Source organism: Mustelus asterias, chromosome 2 (genome assembly GCF_964213995.1).
Source record: "Mustelus asterias chromosome 2, sMusAst1.hap1.1, whole genome shotgun sequence".
Lineage (NCBI taxonomy): Eukaryota > Metazoa > Chordata > Chondrichthyes > Carcharhiniformes > Triakidae > Mustelus > Mustelus asterias.
In genome coordinates this window covers 5,861,188-5,878,686 of record NC_135802.1, presented here as the reverse complement: position 1 = coordinate 5,878,686, position 17,499 = coordinate 5,861,188, and the positions used below count along the sequence as shown (strand labels likewise).

Here is a 17,499-nt window from a genome sequence, read left to right as displayed (position 1 = left end):
CAGCATGATGATTGTACCTATGTATATGTGTGTTATTAATCAGCAGTAATAGTTGGGCCAAATGAGTCTCTTGATAGCTTCATAAGAAAACAATCTTACTACAATTATCACTTTGAACAACCTAAAATTGTATGTCAGTAATTAGCCATCTAATTTCGATGGTTTTTTTTCCTCAACTCTCATGTTTCTTGCATTCTTATTTATTTTTTATAATTTGTTAGGTGTGGTTGTGTAGACATCACTGGACCTTATTGCAGAGGACGAGGCAAGTACCACTGATCCCCTCTGCCATCTTCAGACGGCAACTTAGTTCTCAGCCCATGAGGTATGTTATTATGCAGGAGTTTGTGCACTTTCGGCCGACTTATTATCTTGCGGGGTAGAGGCCATTGTGGCCTTGAATCTCACCAACTCCTTCAGCATTTGTGTTCTCCCCAAATTAACTCATCAACCTGTTAAATGTAGGAAAATGTTAGCCTTGTGCATTCCAATAATGGGATTTCCTCCTACCCAGAGCTGTCCAATCTCCTGCAGGAGACTGAGAAATCGGGTTTAAAAACCCAAGACTAATTAGAAATATTTTCTCCAGTTTTCCAGTGGGGATTGAAATTGAGTCATAGTTTTTATTTTGGAAGCATCTAGCTCTTACAGGGCAGGGGTTGGGAAATAGGAAAGTTTATCCATGGATGGTTTTGAAAATGAGGATGACATTTTTGAATTCAGTGCATTGGGAGCCAATAATAGTCAACAGGGTATGAGTGATGGGTTAATGAGACTTAACGTAGGGCTGGATACAGTTGTCAAAATTGCTAATTAGTTGGACTGGCTTGACCTCAGTTCATTTAAAAGTAGCTTCAATTACCTCGTACTCTTAAAGTCTCGGGCTTGATTAGCAGCTGCACATCAGTTGTACTCCAGCCCCAAGAGTACATCAGCACTGCTGCCTAAAAGCTCGGGCAGAATTCTCCCAAAAAAATTCTAAGTGTCAAATTTGTGTGAAAATTGGAGTAATTCATACTGTATTTTTCAGTGGGAGTTCAGAGAAGAATCTCCCACACTCTGTGCACTGCATAGGCCACCAGCGTGAATATCATTAAATTTCAGGGGACGGCGGCCTATTCCCACTGGAGAGGCTGAAATCGGCATGCAGAGAGGGCCACTGCTCATGCGCCGATATGTCAGTGTTGAAATCGGTGCATGCGCAATGGCCTTGCACTGATGGCCTCCCGACTATTAGCCAACCTCGCAACACGGCTCTCTGCCCCAAAGGCCCGAACGCCTGCCCCATTACTGGCCTCCCTCCTTCCCCCACTGATCCTGAATGCCCCTTGGCATTGCCCATGCTTGATGGGTAGTGCTAAGGTGCCCCCTGGGCATTGGCACTTTGCTCCTTGGGCAGTGCCAGTGGGCCCAGGCTGGCACTTCCAGGGTGCCAATGCCCTCCACATCCTTCATTCCAACAGGGTAGGGCCGCTAGCCCCCCGAAAGTGGGGAGCTAATGTAAACCCCGCTGGAGTGAAATACTCTGGCAGGGTAGGAGAGGCTAGTGGGCCCAGAGATTTCAGTCCTGGGCCCATTAATTTAAATTATACTAAAAATAGAAGTAAAATACTTACCCCCCCACCGATTTCCAGCCAGGAGCAGACGCCGCCAGAAATCCAGCACTGGGAGATGTTATCATGGCGGGAACGCATGCGTGAATTCCGCGCATCAGTTGCCGCGGGATTCTCCTAAAAAATTAGCGCAGCAGAATGGGAGAATCACCTCCCTCGTGCATTTTGACTTCCTTCCTTATTGTCAGACTGTGGTGTGAGAATCTTTTCTTCTCTCCATATACCTGGCCATTGGGAAATGGATCGACACTGCTGAAGCCAGGAGAAAACCAAGTTATGCTGCATCATGAGCTTTTTTAAAAAAGGTGCAAAGCTTTTGCTATAAAGTGTAGACTATACAATGCTGAGATCTTGCCTTTCTTCTGTCCCTCTGCAGTTACGTTCGCCGACGAGGCCTGTATAAAAAGCTGCTCCTCGGGGTAGTGCTTACCGTCCCGCTGACTGCTGGTGTCATATTTAGTTTGTCAGATGCCCGTGACCGCAGGAGAATGAGACTTCTGGTTGAAGGTATTAGTCGCTTCTGTAGGTGAGTAATGTGTTTTTTCCTTTTGTTGTTTGGTTTTTGGATCTTGCTTCGCTGTCATAATAGCCCATATATTTCTGTTCCTTTCCTGAAGCCCCCAACTGTCTCTGGATTATCAATTTTTCATTTATGGGCTGTGAGCATTGGTGGCGAGGTCATCATTTATTGCTCATTCCTAATTGCCTTTGAGAAGGTTGTGATGAGTCAGCATCTCCAGGTACACCGACTCGGGAGTTCCAGAATTCTGATCAGCAGCAGTGAAGGAACAGCAATATGCTTTCAAGTCAGGATGGTGTGTGACTTGCAGGGTGCCGTGTTTCCATACATCTGCTATCCTTTTCCTTCTAGGTGATAGAGGTCATGGGTTTGGAAGATGCTGCTGTGGAAATAGCCTTGGTGAGCTGCTTCTGTAAACCTTATAGATGGTACACATTGCTGCTACTATGCACTGGTGGTGGAGCTAGTGAGCGTTTAAGATTGTGGATGAGGCACCAATAAAGCTCGACTGAGTGTAAAATGACAGCGGGCCTGTTGGGGTTGACGTGGCTGGGTTACGCATCAACTCTCAGATGGCGGGTGCCAAGCATTCGCCTTTCTGAAAATTCAAGCCTTGGGTCTTGACTAACGGCTAGAAGGCTAACATATTATTTGCCTTGCTAATTACTTGCTATACCTGGATGTTAACTTCAAACTTGTGTACATGAGATTATAACATTTTTAACAAAATTTCTCTAATAATTGAAATTTGGACCATTAGCAGAACATTAAAACATTGCAGTAGGGCAATGATTACCCCAATGCAGAATAATCTCAATGAGAGTGCTGGAGGAATGAAGTAATTTTGTTAACGGACAAATTCATCTGAATGGTCTATAATTGCCTTTCCAGATCTATTTACTTTGGAATCAAAATCTCTACAGATTACTGGTGGACTATTAATGTTAAACTACATGGAATGGATGAGGTAAGCGTTGTATTTTCAATGTTAGTTTAATGGAGTTTGTGCCACATAATAGGCTTGCCAACAAATTTGAACCGATGGGAAGAAAATGGACAGTATATTTAACATAATGAAATGATCCTTTCAGGCAGAGAGTTCCAGATTCCCACTGGTGAAAATGGTCTTTCTCAAACCCCCTCTAAATCTCCTGCCCCTGACCTTAAATCTATGCCTCTTGTTTATTGGCCCCCCTCTACCAAGGTGAATAGTTTATTCATCTACCCTATAATCTTATATCTTCGTCCCTTATAATCAACCAGGTCCCTCCTTGGCCTTCTCTGTTCTAAGGAAAACAACCCCAGCATAACCAGTCTTTCTTCATCACTGAAAAGCTCCAGCTCAGGGAATGTCCTAGTGTGTCTCCTCTGCATACTTTCTAGTGCAATCACATCCTTCCCACAGTGTGGCAACTGGAACTGCATGCAGCACTCTAGCTGTGACCCGACGAGTGTTTTGTTCAGCTACTTCAGAACCTCGCTGCTCTTACAACCTTTGCCTCGGCTAATAAAAGCAAGTATCCCACATACCTTTTTAATCATCTTATTTACATGTCCGACTGCCTTCAGGGATCTTTGGATATGCACCCCAAGGTCCCTCTGATCCTCTGTACTTCCTGGTGTCTTACTCCTTCATTGTGTGTTCCCTTGTCTTTAGTCCTCTCGAAATGCATCACCTTACACTTTTCGGGATTAAATTCCATTTGTCACTGTTCTGCCCATCTGACCAGCCAATCTATATTGCCTTGTAATCTAGGGTTTTCCTCCTTGCTACTTACTACATCACCAATCTTCATGTCATCTCTTACTTACTTATCATACTTCTCCACATTCACCTCAAGATCATTAATATACACTATAAACAGCAAGTGATGGGATGAATTTGAATTTAGAAGCTTATCTTGGGAACAAATGTTACTGTTACGATCCCGGTTAGTGTCATAACTGGACAGGAGGATCCCAGAATGGGACCCTAGCTCAAAAGATCATAACAGTTATGTTTATTTTTTGGTTTTATCAAATGTAGAGGAAATGGAGTCACAGGACCATTAATTATTTTTTAACAGCCAAAGAAGATATTTATTGAACGTTTAAAAAATGAATTATAATACAATACGCTCTACTCCTCCTTTAACTGAACACTTACACATAGGTTTAAGGTTACTGCGGATGACAAAATACATTTGAAGCTGCAAACATCTCATCAGCACCCTAAGTCAATATTTGTAGATTTCTCCTTAGAATCTCAGAGCATGGACCAGTTCTTTGTGACTTCCACTGCCTTAACGATTTTTGAGATCTTCGTCGCTACTGTACAATGTGTTCACAGACAGTAATAGAACAATTGCTGGCGTTACTTTTAGTAGTTCTCGCCCATCAATCTGACCCAATTTTTCTTGGATCTCTGAATAGAAGTCTGTTCTCCAAAGTCTCTGAACACTGAGTTTCAGGCTTCCTGAAATCTTATTACAGTTCTGTGGTTCTCTGGACCTTTCACTAGTTCCTTACAAGTGTTTTCTGTGTAACTCTAGCAGGCTGTTTGAACCATTACTTCATTATAAGGTTCCAGCACCAAGCAGACCTGAGAGACCCATCCTATCTCTCTTCCAGTTTCCATTTTTCTACAGATTTCCAGACAAAATCTGCTCCCACCACAGGTTACTAGGCAATCATCTGGAGTCTGTATTCCGAAATTCTAAAAGACAATTGAGTCTAAGCTGGATATTGAAATGAAACCCCCACACACACAAACATTGTTTACTCAGCCTGAAAACTAATCATAGCTTATTTGCCAGTACAGGAACATTAAATTAAACCTACCTAAAACCATAAGACATAGGAGCAGATCTAGGTCACTTGGCCCATCAAGTCCACTCCGCCATTCAATCATGGCTAATATTTTTCTCATCCCCATTCTCCTGCCTTATCCCCATAATCCCTGATCCCCTTATTAATCAAGAACCTATCTATCTCTGTTGACCTGACCTCCACAGCCTTCTGCGGCAAAGAGTTCCACAGATTCACCACTCTGGCTGAAGAAATTCCTCCTCATAAAACTATATCTTATTTCTAATCTTTATCTCTACAAATATAAATCCTTTAAAACTCTGGTTTCCTAACAGTGACATCAAGGTTGCGAACAGACTGGCTTAATCTTGGACTGTTGCTTGTGAAAGGAATGGAGTTGGTACCTAGGACACAGTTTGGAGCTGAGTCCAAAACCAATGGCTTCAGTAATTGGAGGAAAGTTCTCCTCCAGCACTGGATGTCAGATAAGCTGTTTGATATTTATCAACAGTAGATGACGAGAGAGAGAGTACTGCTGAGGTGGAGTTGGCTGTCATTAGTCTACACGTGAAAACTAATGCTGTGCCTTTGGATGATGTTGCTGGATTAGGATGCCAAGAATCAGTACGTAGATGCGAAATAGGAGGTGGCTAAGGATGGATCCTTGGAGGACAGCAGTGGTAATGGTGCGGGAGCGGGAAAAGAAGCCGTTGCAAGTGATTTTCGGCCTAGGATAGGTGGATCCAGGTGAGAGCAGTCCCACCTAACTGGACAACGGTGCAGAGGTATTGGAGGATGATATCAATTGTGCTAAAGGCCACAGACAGGTCGAGAAGGATGAAGAGGGAAAACTTACACTATGTGACTGAGACAAAGGTATCATCTGTAACTTTGAGAGTCATTTCAGTACTGTGGTGGAGGCAGAAACTTGAATTGGAGAAACTAGCTGCTGTCCTGAGAGAAGGTTGAGGAGAGATTTTATCGAGGTGCTCAAAGTCTTGATGGGTCGTGGCAGAGTTGATAGAGGAAAAACTGGTCCCATTCATGGAAGATTTGAGAACCAGAGGACAGTGATTTAAGGTGATTGGTAAAAGAGCAGACATTATATTAGGCAGTGAGTGATAAGGATCTAGAATGCACAGTTTGTGAGCCTGGTTGGAGCTAAATTCAACTGTGACTGGAATAGGACTGGTCGGTGCAGACTCGATGGGCCGAATGGCCTCTTTCTGTACTGTAGGGCTTCTATGATTTCTATGATAAACCAATGTTGCAGAGAGCTGATGTGGGCTTGATGGGCTAATTGGTATCCTTCTGTGCTGTAATTCTATGATTCATGTCTCCACTTTCTCCTGAGTACCAACTCTTTAGAATTGAAGAAGTTAGACCATTGAAGATGACCCATCCGATGCAGTTCTGATCATCATAATAATACGGGGCTCAGAGTTTAACTATGAGTATAGATCACATAGCGTAGGCTTGTATTTATTCTTTAGAGCATAGAAGATCTAATTGAGGAATATAAGATAATTAAGTGATATGATGGGGTAGATGGAGAGAAACTATTTCTTCTGATGGCTGAATCCAGATCAAGGGTCCTAAGCCTGAAATTAGAGCTCGGCCACCAGGTGTGATGTGAGGATGCATTTTTATATATAAATGGTGGAGTCTGAATCATTAAATGGTTTCAAGAAGGAGATAGATATATTTCTGATTTTTTTTTAAAATGGGTTAAAGGGATATGTGAAACGGATAGGGAGGTGGATTTGAGACCAGGGAGAGATCAGCCATGATCTAATGAATGGCAGAGCAGGCTCGAAGGACTGAATTGCCAACTTCTGCTCCTAATTCCTATGTTCCTCTGATAAAAGCAAGTGTCCCATATGTTGTCTTAACTACCCAATTAACCTGTCCTGCTGCCTTCAGGGGTCTGTGGACAAGCACCCCAAGATTCCTCTGTTCTCTGAACTTTGTAATATCCTGTCATTCATTGTGAATTCTCTTGTCTTGTTACTCCTTCCAAAGTGCATCATCTCTCACTTTTTAGGGTTAAATTCCATCTGCCACTGATCTGCCCATCTGAACAACCCATCTATATCTCCCTGCAACCTAATACCTTCTTCTTTACTATTAACCATCTTGCCAATCTTCGTGTCACCCGCAAATGTACTTCTCCCACCCCCGCCCCCACATTCTCATCTATATCATAAAGTTTATTTTGTTTGTTTAAAACTCCGGAATCTTATGGCTTTATTCTCTTAGTAACTATTTGGGGATTTCAAACTTTGCCTGCTTTAAACAAAAAGTTACTTGTCCCTAACTGGATCAAGTACACAATCCAATCTTCTTTGTCCAACTGAGGAAGCGGACAGAGCCTTGGCTTACTGTCTTATTTAAAAGGGAGCACTTCCGACGGTACAGCAATTTGTCAGTATGGATTAGAGTGTGGCCCTGGACTGTACTCGAAGCTCTAGAGGATTTGAACTCCTACCTTCTGACTCCGAGAGAGCTACCATTGAACCAAGGCTGACATGAAGTGTCAATGTCAGTGAAGTCATGTTCAACATTTCAAAGATTTAAGTTTTATTTTATAAAGGAGGTTAAATGTAAAAATCAGTGATCAAAAAGCTTGTTTTATTTTGGTACTTATTCCATAAGAGACCATGTGGTGATCTGTTAAAGGTGTTGTGTTCTTCTTGGATCCTGTCAGAACAGCCAGGACTTCCTCGACACAATGTCTGACTGCCACCAGCGAGGGGCAGACCTCATCGTGGAGGGAGCCATCAAGAACTCAGGTTTGTACATCAAGCTGGGACAGGGACTGTGTGCCTTCAATCACCTACTCCCTCCAGAGTACACCAACAGTCTGCGAATCCTAGAGGACAAGGCCATTGACAGGAGGTACAAGGAGGTACGTCTGTTTGTGTTTCTCTTTGTGAATTATGTTATCATCTAAAATAGTACTGGGAACTCTTGGCACTTCATGCTGGCAGAGTTGGTATTAGACACCCTCAGGGTAGGTACAGCAAGGCCAGCTTCAGAATCCAGCATCCTGTCCAGACTGCACCAAAACATTCCTGAGCTCTGACCTCAAAACATATAGAATCCCAATGCACCAACCTGCCGATTTCTGTTTCTAACTGCAACCATTCATGTCACTTCCCCAAGTCAAGGTATAAAGTTGGAGACAATGGAGATGTGGTGGTATAGTTATATTGTCACAGGACTAGTAATCCAGAGACCCAGGGTAATATTCTGGAGCAAAAACAGAAAATGCTGGAAAATCTCAGCTGGTCTGACAGCATCTGTGGCGAGAGAACAGAGCTAACATTTGGAGTCTGGATGGCCCTTCGTCAGAGCTGATGACAAGGAAACTAGGAGGAGATTTATACTATAATGCGGGGGAGGGGGCAGCTAATTGACAAAGATGTCATAGACAAAAAGACAAAGGGAATGTTAATGGCAGTGATCATGGCTTAGAAGGGTGCTGATAGCGGCCCATCAAGAGATCAGAATGTATTTGAAAAAAACGATGGAAGAAATGTAAATAGTAAATGTGATGAAATAAAAGAAAATGAATGGAAATGGGATGAAGGTGAAGGAGAGAGTTCATGCTATGAAGTTGTTGAACTCAATGTTGCATCCGGAAGGCTGTAAAGTGCCTAATCAGATGATCAGGTGCTGTTCCTCCAGTTTGCATTGGACTTCACTGGAACATTGCAACAGGCCAAGGACAGACGTGATCATGGGAGCAGGGTGATGTGTTGAAATGGCAAGCGACAGGAAGGTCTGGGTCCTGCTTGTGGATGGACCGAAGGTGTTCTACAAAGCGGTCGCTGCGTTTGGCCTCTCCAGTGTAGAGTAAACCGCATTGGGAGCAGCAAATGCAATAGACTAGATTAAAGGAGGTGCACATGAAGCACTGCTTCACCTGAAAAGAGTGTTTGGGTCCTTAGATGGTGAGCAGGGAGGAGGTAAAGGGACAGGTGTCGCACCTTCTGCGATTGCATGGGAAGGTGCCATGGGAGGTGGGCGAGGTGTTGAGTGTGATGGAGGAGTGGACCAGGGTATCCCTGCTGAATGCTGACTGGGAGTGAGGAGAAAATATGTTTGGTGATGGCATCATGCTGGAGTTGGAGTTAGTAGAGAAATGGTTTTGGAAATATTGATGGGATTGAAGGCAGATAAATCTCCACAGCCTGATAAATTTCATCCCAGAATACTTAATGAAGCGGCCCTGGAAATAGTAGATCCATTTATAGTCAATTTTCCAAAATTCTTTGGACTCTGGACAGGTTCCTACAGATTGGAGAATAGCTAATGTAAGCCCACTATTCAAAAAGGGAGGTAAAGAGAAAACAGTGAACTATAGACCAGTGAGCCTAACATCAGTACTGGGCTAGAGTCTATTATCAAGGATTTCAAAGCTCAGCATTTGGAAAGCAGTGGTATAATCAGACAAAGTCAGCATGGATTTACAAAGGGGAAATCATGCTTGACGAATCTATTGGAATTGTTTGTGGCTGTAACTAGCACAGGTGACTAAGGTGAACCGTGGGTGTGGTTTATTTACACTTTCAGAAGGCTTTCGCCAAAGTTTCACAAAGCAGACAACTTTGTAAAGTTAAGCACATGGGATTGTGGGTAGTGTCTTGAGATGGATGGATTTCTTCACTCAGAGGATGGTGAGAAACCACAGAAAGTAGTTGAGGCCAAAACACTGTGATTTTAAAAAGAATCTAGCTCTTGGGGCTAAAGGGATCAAGGCATATGAGGGAAGGTGGGATCAGGGTATTGAATTTGATCAGCCATGATCAAAATGAATGGTAGAACAGGCTCAACGGGCCAAATGGTTTATTCCTGCTTCTATTTTCTATGCCCTGCCAGAGGAGATGGTGGAAGCAGGCACATTAGCAATGTTTAAGAGGCATCTGGATGGGTACCTGAATAGGGAGGGAATAGAAGGATACAGAAGGTTTTTTCATTTAGTTAGGGCATCATAATTGGCATGAGTCTGGAGGGCCAAAGGACCTGTTCCTGTGCTATTCTTTGTTCTTTGTTTCTATGTTTGACAGAAATGGCGGATGATCCTTTGAATGCAGGGGCTGGTGGGTGACAAGTGAGATAGGGGGACCCTATCCTGGTTCTGGGAAGGAGGGATGGGATTAAGCAGTGGTGTGGGAGATGGGTCAGACATGGGTTGAGAACCCTGTCCACCATGGTGGGTGGGAAACCACAATTAAGGAAGACATATTAGCAGTGCCATTTTGGAAAGTGGCAGCATTGAATCGATGCAACAGAGGCAAAGAGATAGAATGGGATGGAGTCCTTACAAGATGGATAAGGATTTATTTTCCTCATCACAAACAAAGTAACTATTACTCCCAACTACTCCTTGCATTAAATGTATACAAAAAGACCGTGTCACCTTCTCTTCTGACATTTCCAGGTTGATGCATTGTTCCTTGAAGACTTTCAAACCACTCCGGATAAGTTGTTCAAATACTTCAACCAGAAGCCATTTGCAGCTGCCAGTCTATCTCAGGTCCACAGGGCAGAACTGCATGACGGGACATCTGTGGCTGTTAAAGTAGGTACAGTCGGTAGCAGCAGTGGGTATCACAAATTAATTTTAGACTCCAAAATCGATGTTTGATCAATTAATGCAAAAATAATAAATGTTGTAATCTGCTTCAAATTTCAAATAATTTCACCTGTTATCTCCTCTCAAGTGTGTCGTCATCACTGAGAATACCAGTCCACATATAGGAACAGGAGAAAACTATTCGGTTCCACAAGCCTGTTGCAGGCAGGTGGGCCTGGGTAAGATGCTCTTTTGGAGAGTCGGTGCAGACTCAATGGCCTCCTTCTGCACTGTAGGGATTCTATGGTTATTCTATGCTCCTCTATTTAAAGAGAGACAGCTGATCTGTATCCAAACACCATCCACCTGCCCTGGCTTCTTCTATATCCTGGTTAGCAAAAGTTTACTCTGCTTGGGTGGGTTTTAAATTATTAATTGAGATGGCATTGAGCTTTACGTGGGAGAGTTCCACACTTCTACCACCCTTATACACACACAAGTGTTTTCTAACTTTCCTCCCAAACGTGCTGGCTCTAATTTTGACCCTTTTTCCTACAGTTCTGCCAGTGGAAAAAATCTTTATCCCGTCAATTCTGTTTAAAATGCTGAAAATTTCAATTCGGGGCTCATTGTTTTAAAATGAGGAGCTGCCCATTTAAGAAATGAGAAGTTTTTTCTCTGCAGATTGAGAATCATAGAATTCCTACAGTGCAGAAGGAGGCCATTTGGCCCATCGAGTCTGCATCGACCACAATCCCGCCCATACCCTATCCCCATAACACCCTAGCTAGTCCCCCTGACACTAAGGGCAATTTAGCATGGCCAATCAACCTGACATATCCAATGTATATTGTGCTTATATCAATCCCAAAAAGTAAAACTGAAAACATAAAGAATGGAAAACAGTAACATTTTTTTAATGGGCGCATTCTGTCCATGAATTGATTTATTTTCCTTTGGTCGTGTAATAAATCTTATTTGACTGTGTCTGGTCAATTGTAGGCAATACAACCCCACAAAGCTGTTGTGTGACTCAATTAAAACATAACTGATCTGCAACCCAAAGAGAAAATGCTGGAAAATCTCAGCAGGTCTGGCAGCATCTGTAAGGAGGGAAAAAAGAGCTGACATTTCGAGTCCAGATGACCCGTTGTCAAAGCTCACTGCAAAACTCATTGCACTGATCTGCGATCTTAACTCCCTTCACCCACCTTTGCACCAAATCACTGAAAATCCTTAAGTCAACAAGAATCTAGTGACAAAAGCAGAAAATGCTGGAAAATCCCAGCAGGTCTGACAGCATCCGTGGAGAGAGAGCTGGAGTCTTTGGAACTCTCTTCCTCAAAAGGCAGTAGAATCAAAGTGTTTGAATAATTTTAAGGCAGAGACAGATTGTGATAAGTGGGGGTGGGGAAATATAGGAGGTTGGCAGGAATGTGGAGATATCAGATCAGCCATGAACTTGTTGAATGGCGAGCGGGCTTGAGTGGCCTACTCCTGCATCTAATGTCCATGTATGCAAATCATACCTTAGCCTATAATTCGGGGAATTTATTTTACATAATCTAATCCTTTGAACTCTGGAAATATTCTGATAAATCTTCATTACATTCTTTCCAAAGCCAACATGAAAAAATGTGGTGCTGAGAGTGTTACTCAATCTTCTAGGTGTGGCCTAACATTTGCTTTGTGTAGCTGTTGAAAAACGTCTCCATTTTATATTCTCACCCCCATCCAGCTATGAAGGCTAATATTCTTTTTTGAGTACTTGCTGAGTAACAATTTATGATGAAGTGGATCAGCTAGCATTAAAGCCCTCACTATAACAACAGTACTCAGTGGCTTTCACTTTCAACACAGTTTCTTACTCCATGCTGGAATAGTTTTAAATACATATCTTGAAATACTTTGGGACTGGAGGTTTACACAGGCTGTGCAAGGCAGTGTCAACCTGACTATAACCCACACACCAGTGTTCATTCTGTACCAAGATACATCTCCAAACAGGGAGAGGGTCCCTGAACACTGAAGGGAATGAAACTTGAGATTAAATTAATGATGGGATTCAACTTGCATTTCAATTATGCCTTTCACAGGCTTGGGGGTCCAAAAGCACTTCTGGTCGATGGGCATTTTCTCTGAAGTGCAGGCTCTGTAGAAAAGAAGCTTTGCTTTTTTTCCCTCTTTGCATTCCTGCAAACCTCATGCTGCTAATGGCCATCGCCACCTTTCAAATATTCAAATGAGCTGCTGAGCTTTTCCATCATTTCAGTTCATAAAGTAGAATCACAGAGGTTTATAGTATGGAAACAGGCCCTTCGGCCCAACTTGTCCACGCCGCCCTTTTTTTTAAAAACCCTAAGCTAATCCCAATTGCCCGCGTTTGGCCCACATCCCTCTATACCCATCGTACCCATGTAACTATCTAAATGTTTTTTAAAAGATAAAATTGAACCCGCCTCGACGAGGATGAGATGTGAAGGAATAGGGCCTATAAAAGGTGAAGGCGGGAAAATCTGTACGGAACCAGTAGAAATGGCAGAGGTGCTTAATGAGTATTTTGCCTCGGTTTTCAGACGAGAAGGACCTGGGTGGATGTACTGCGGGCTTGCGGTGGACTGAAAAGATTGAGTATGTGGACTTTAACAAAGAGGTTGTGTTGGAATCTTTGAATGGCATCAAGATAGATAAGTCGTCGGGTCCAGATGGGATGTACCCCCAGCTTACTGTGGGAGGCGAGGGAAGAGATTGCAGAGCCTCTGGCGATGATCTTTGCGTCGTCGATGGAGATGGGAGAGGTGCTGGAGGATTGTGGATGTGGTTCCTATTTTCAAGAAGGGGAACAGGGATAGCCCAGGAAATTACTCACCAGTGAGTCTAACCTCAGTGGTTGGTAAGTTGATGGAGAAGATCCTGAGGGACAAGATTTATGAGCATTTAGAGAGGTTTAGTATGCTCAAGAATACTCAGCATGGCTTTGTCAAAGGCAGATCATGGGCTTGCCCAAAGGAGGCAGAGAGTGGGTATAGATGGGTCTTTTTCTAATTGGAGGTCGGTCACCAGTGGTGTGCCCCAGGGATCTGTTCTGGGACCCTTGCTGTTTGTCATTTTCATAAATGACCGGGATGAGGAAGTGGAGGGATGGGTTGGTAAGTTTGCCGACGACACGAAGGTTGGTGGGGTTGTGGATAGCCTGGAGGGATGTCAGAAGTTACAGAGGGACATAGATAGGATGCAAGACTGGGCGGAGAAGTGGCAAATGGACTTCAACCCAGATAAATGCGTAGTGGTCCATTTTGGCAGGTCAAATGGGATGAAGGAGTACAATATAAAGGGAAAGATTCTTAGTACTGTAAAGGATCAGAAGGACCTTGGGGTCCGGGTCCATAGGACTCTAAAATCGGCCCCGCAGGTGGAGGAGGTGGTTAAGAAAGCGTATGGTGTGCTGGCCTTTATCAATCAAGGGATTGAGTTTAGGAGTCCGGGGATAATGATGCAGCTATATAAGACCCTCATCAGACCCCACTTGGAGTACTGTGCTCAGTTCTGGTCGCCTCATTACAGGAAGGATGTGAAGAAGATTGAAAGGGTGCAGAGGTGATGTACAAGGATGTTGCCTGGATTGAGAGGCATGCCTTATGAGGATAAGCTGAGGGAGCTCAGTCTTTTCTCCTTGGAGAGACGTAGGATGAGAGGAGACCTAATAGAGGTATATGAGATGTTGAGAGGCATAGATCGGGTGGACTCTGAGGCTTTTTCCCAGGGTGGAAATGGCTGCTACGAGAGGACACAGGTTTAAGGTGCTGGGGGGTAGGTACAGGGGAAATGTTAGGGGGAAGTTTTTCACACAGAGGGTGGTGGGTGAGTGGAATCGGCTGCCGTCAGTGGTGTTGGAGGCAAACTCAATAGGAGTTTTTAAGAGACTCCTGGATGAGTACATGGGACTGAATAGGATGGAGGGTTATAGGTAGGCCTAAAAGGTAGGGATATGTTCGGCACAACTTGTGGGGCCGAAGGGCCTGTTTTGTGCTGTAGTTTTTTTATGTTTCTACATTTCTACTACTACCTCTGGCAGCTTGTTCCAGACACTCACCACCCTCTGTGTGAAAAAATTGCCCTTCTGGACCCTTTTGTATCTCTCCCCTTAAACCTATGCCCTCTAGTTTTAGACTCCCCTACCTTTGGGAAAAGATATTGACTATCTAGCTGATCTATGCCCCTCATTATTTTATAGACCTCTACAAGGTCACCCCTCAGCCTCCTACGCTCCAGAGAAAAAAGTCCCAGTCTATTCAGCCTCTCCTTATAACTCAATCCATCAAGTCCTGGTAGCATCCTAGCAAATCGTTTCTGCACTTTTTCTAGTTTAATAATATCCTTTCTATAATAGAGTGACCAGAATTGTACACAGTATTCCAAGTGTGGCCTCACCAATGTCTTGTACAACTTCAACAAGACGTCCCAACTCCTGTGTTCAATGTTCTGACCAATGAAACCAAGCATGCTGAATGCCTTCTTCACCACTCTGTCCACCTGTGACTCCACTTTCAAGGAGCTATGAACATGTACCCCTAGATCTCTTTGTTCTGTAACTCTCCCCAACGCCCTACCATTAACTGAGTCAGTCCTGCCCTGGTTCAATCTACCAAAATGCATCACCTCGCATTTATCTAAATTAAACTCCATCTGCCATTCGTCAGCCCACTGGCCCAATTGATCAAGATCCCGCTGCAATTGGAGATAACCTTCCTCACTGTCCACCATGCCACCAATCTTGGTGTCATCTGCAAACTTACTAACCATGCCTCCTATATTCTCATCCAAATCGTTAATATAAATGACAAATAACAGTGGACCCAGCACTGATCCCTGAGGCACACCGCTGGTCACAGGCCTCCAGTTTGAAAAACAACTCTCTACAACCACCCTCGAAGCCAATTTTGTATCCATTTAGATACCTCACCCTGGATCCAGTTAGATTTAACTTTATGCAACAACCTACCATGCAGTACCTTGTCAAAGGCCTTGCTAAAGTCCATGTAGACAACATCAACTGCACTGCCCTCATCTACCTTCTTGGTTACCTCTTCAAAAAACTCAATTAAATTTGTGAGATATGATTTTCCACTCACAAAGCCATGCTGACTAATCAGTCCTTGCATCTCTAAATGCCTGTAGATGCTGTCTCTCAAAATACCTTCCAACAATTTGCCCACCACCGATGTGAGGCTCACCAGCCTGTAGTTCCCAGGCTTTTCCCTGCAGCCCTTTTTAAACAAAGGCACAACATTTGCCACTCTCCAATCTTCAGGCACCTCACCCATGACTATCGATGATTCAAATATCTCAGCTAGGGGACCCGCAATTTCCTCCCTAGCCTCCCACAACGTCCTGGGATATACCTCATCAAGTCCCGCAGATTTATCTACCTTGATGCGCTTTAAGACTTCCAGCATCTCCTTCTCTGTAATATGTACACTCCTCTGACATCAATATTTATTTCCCAAGTTCCTTAACATCCATGCTTTTCTCAACAGTAAATATTGATGAGAAATATTTATTTAGGATCTCACCCAGCTCTTGTGGATCCCCACATAGGTTACCTTGTTGATCCTTAAGAGGCCCTACTCTCTCCCTTGTTACCCTTTTGCCCTTTATGTATTTGTAGAAGCTCTTTGGACTCTCCTTTGCCTTATCTACCAAATCAATTTCGTGTCCTCTTTTTGTCCTCCTGATTTCTCTCTTAACTCTACTCCTACACCCCCTATACTCTTCAAGAGATTCACTTGATCCCAGCTGCCTCATGTGCCTTTTCTTCTTGACCAGGGCCTCAATATCAAGTAGCACTAGCAAATCTCTAGTGCTGATGCTACCAATGAGGTTGCTGCAGGATATGTTGTACATTACACAGGAAAAGGCAGAGACCACAAGTGGTGGACAGAGGTGGCAGCTGGCTAGCATGGTGTGATATGCCCAGGGAAGTTGTTTTGCTGTATGTGTTTTTTTTCAATATGGTTGAAAATTGGAAAAGCAATTTTTACACAACAGGCACACTTGGAAGTGTGAGACAAAAAGACTTGCATTTATATGACCATCAGAAATTTCAAATCACTTTACAGTAATTGAAGTACTTTTGAACTGTAGTCATTGTTGTGACCTAGGAAGCACAGCTGCCAATTTATGCACTACAATGTCCCACAAACTGCAATGTGATTAATGACCAGATAACCTGTTTGTGATGTTGATAAGCCAGGACACTGGGGATAACTCCCCTACTCTTCTTTGAGAGAGTGACCAAGGGAACTTTTCTCTCCAGCTCAGAGGAAGGATGGGGCCTCTGTTTAATGTCCCATCTGAAAGGCAGTACCTCAGAAGTACTCCCTCACTACTGCCTTGATTTTCTTTGTGCTGGAATGGGACTTGAACCTATGTTCTTCTCACTCAAAAGGCTAACTTCTTTCTTAACTCTGCTTTTAAATTCACAGTTCAATTGCATTTTATCTCTTCCTCCAGGTGCAGTTCATTGATCTACGGGACCGATTTGATGGAGACATTATGACACTGGAGTTCCTCTTGGGCCTGGTTCAGTTAATGCATCCGAAGTTTGCATTCCGCTGGGTCCTCCAGGTAAGTGTTCTCTGTCCTAATAGAAGGGTTGGAATGTTGAATGTAGCATGATATTTTCCAGATCATACTGCAGAATTTCATACAGATATATGTCCTTGATGGTATAAGGTTTTTTCAAAAAGAAAATTGTAAGAGAGGCAGTGGATCTGATATGAATTGTGCCCCATTTGTTTCTCAGTCAATTAACATCTCTTTCTTTTTTAGTGTATTTATTAGTGTCACAAGTAGGTTTACATTAACGCTGCAATGAAGTTACTGTGAAAATCCCCTAGTGACCACACTCTGGCGCCTGTTCGGGTACACTGAGGGAGAATTTAGCATGGCCAATGAGCCTAACCAGCACGTCTTTTCAGACTGTGGGAGGTAACCAG

At 43.4% G+C, this 17,499-nt stretch overlaps 1 protein-coding gene across 2 annotated transcripts in view; it reads left to right on the top strand.

The window, feature by feature from the left end:
* adck5 (aarF domain containing kinase 5) overlaps window positions 1–17,499 on the top strand; it is an 85,098-nt gene that overhangs the window by 27,692 nt on the left and 39,907 nt on the right. The window contains exons 2-7 of one of the 2 annotated variants that reach the window (XM_078230468.1): window positions 222–325; window positions 1,990–2,139; window positions 3,025–3,100; window positions 7,628–7,828; window positions 10,367–10,507; window positions 17,015–17,128. In XM_078230468.1, the coding sequence (XP_078086594.1) occupies window positions 222–325; window positions 1,990–2,139; window positions 3,025–3,100; window positions 7,628–7,828; window positions 10,367–10,507; window positions 17,015–17,128 (786 nt within the window). The remainder of the gene's footprint in view (window positions 1–221; window positions 326–1,989; window positions 2,140–3,024; window positions 3,101–7,627; window positions 7,829–10,366; window positions 10,508–17,014; window positions 17,129–17,499) is intronic. The other variant, XM_078230475.1, reaches the window with a different exon arrangement.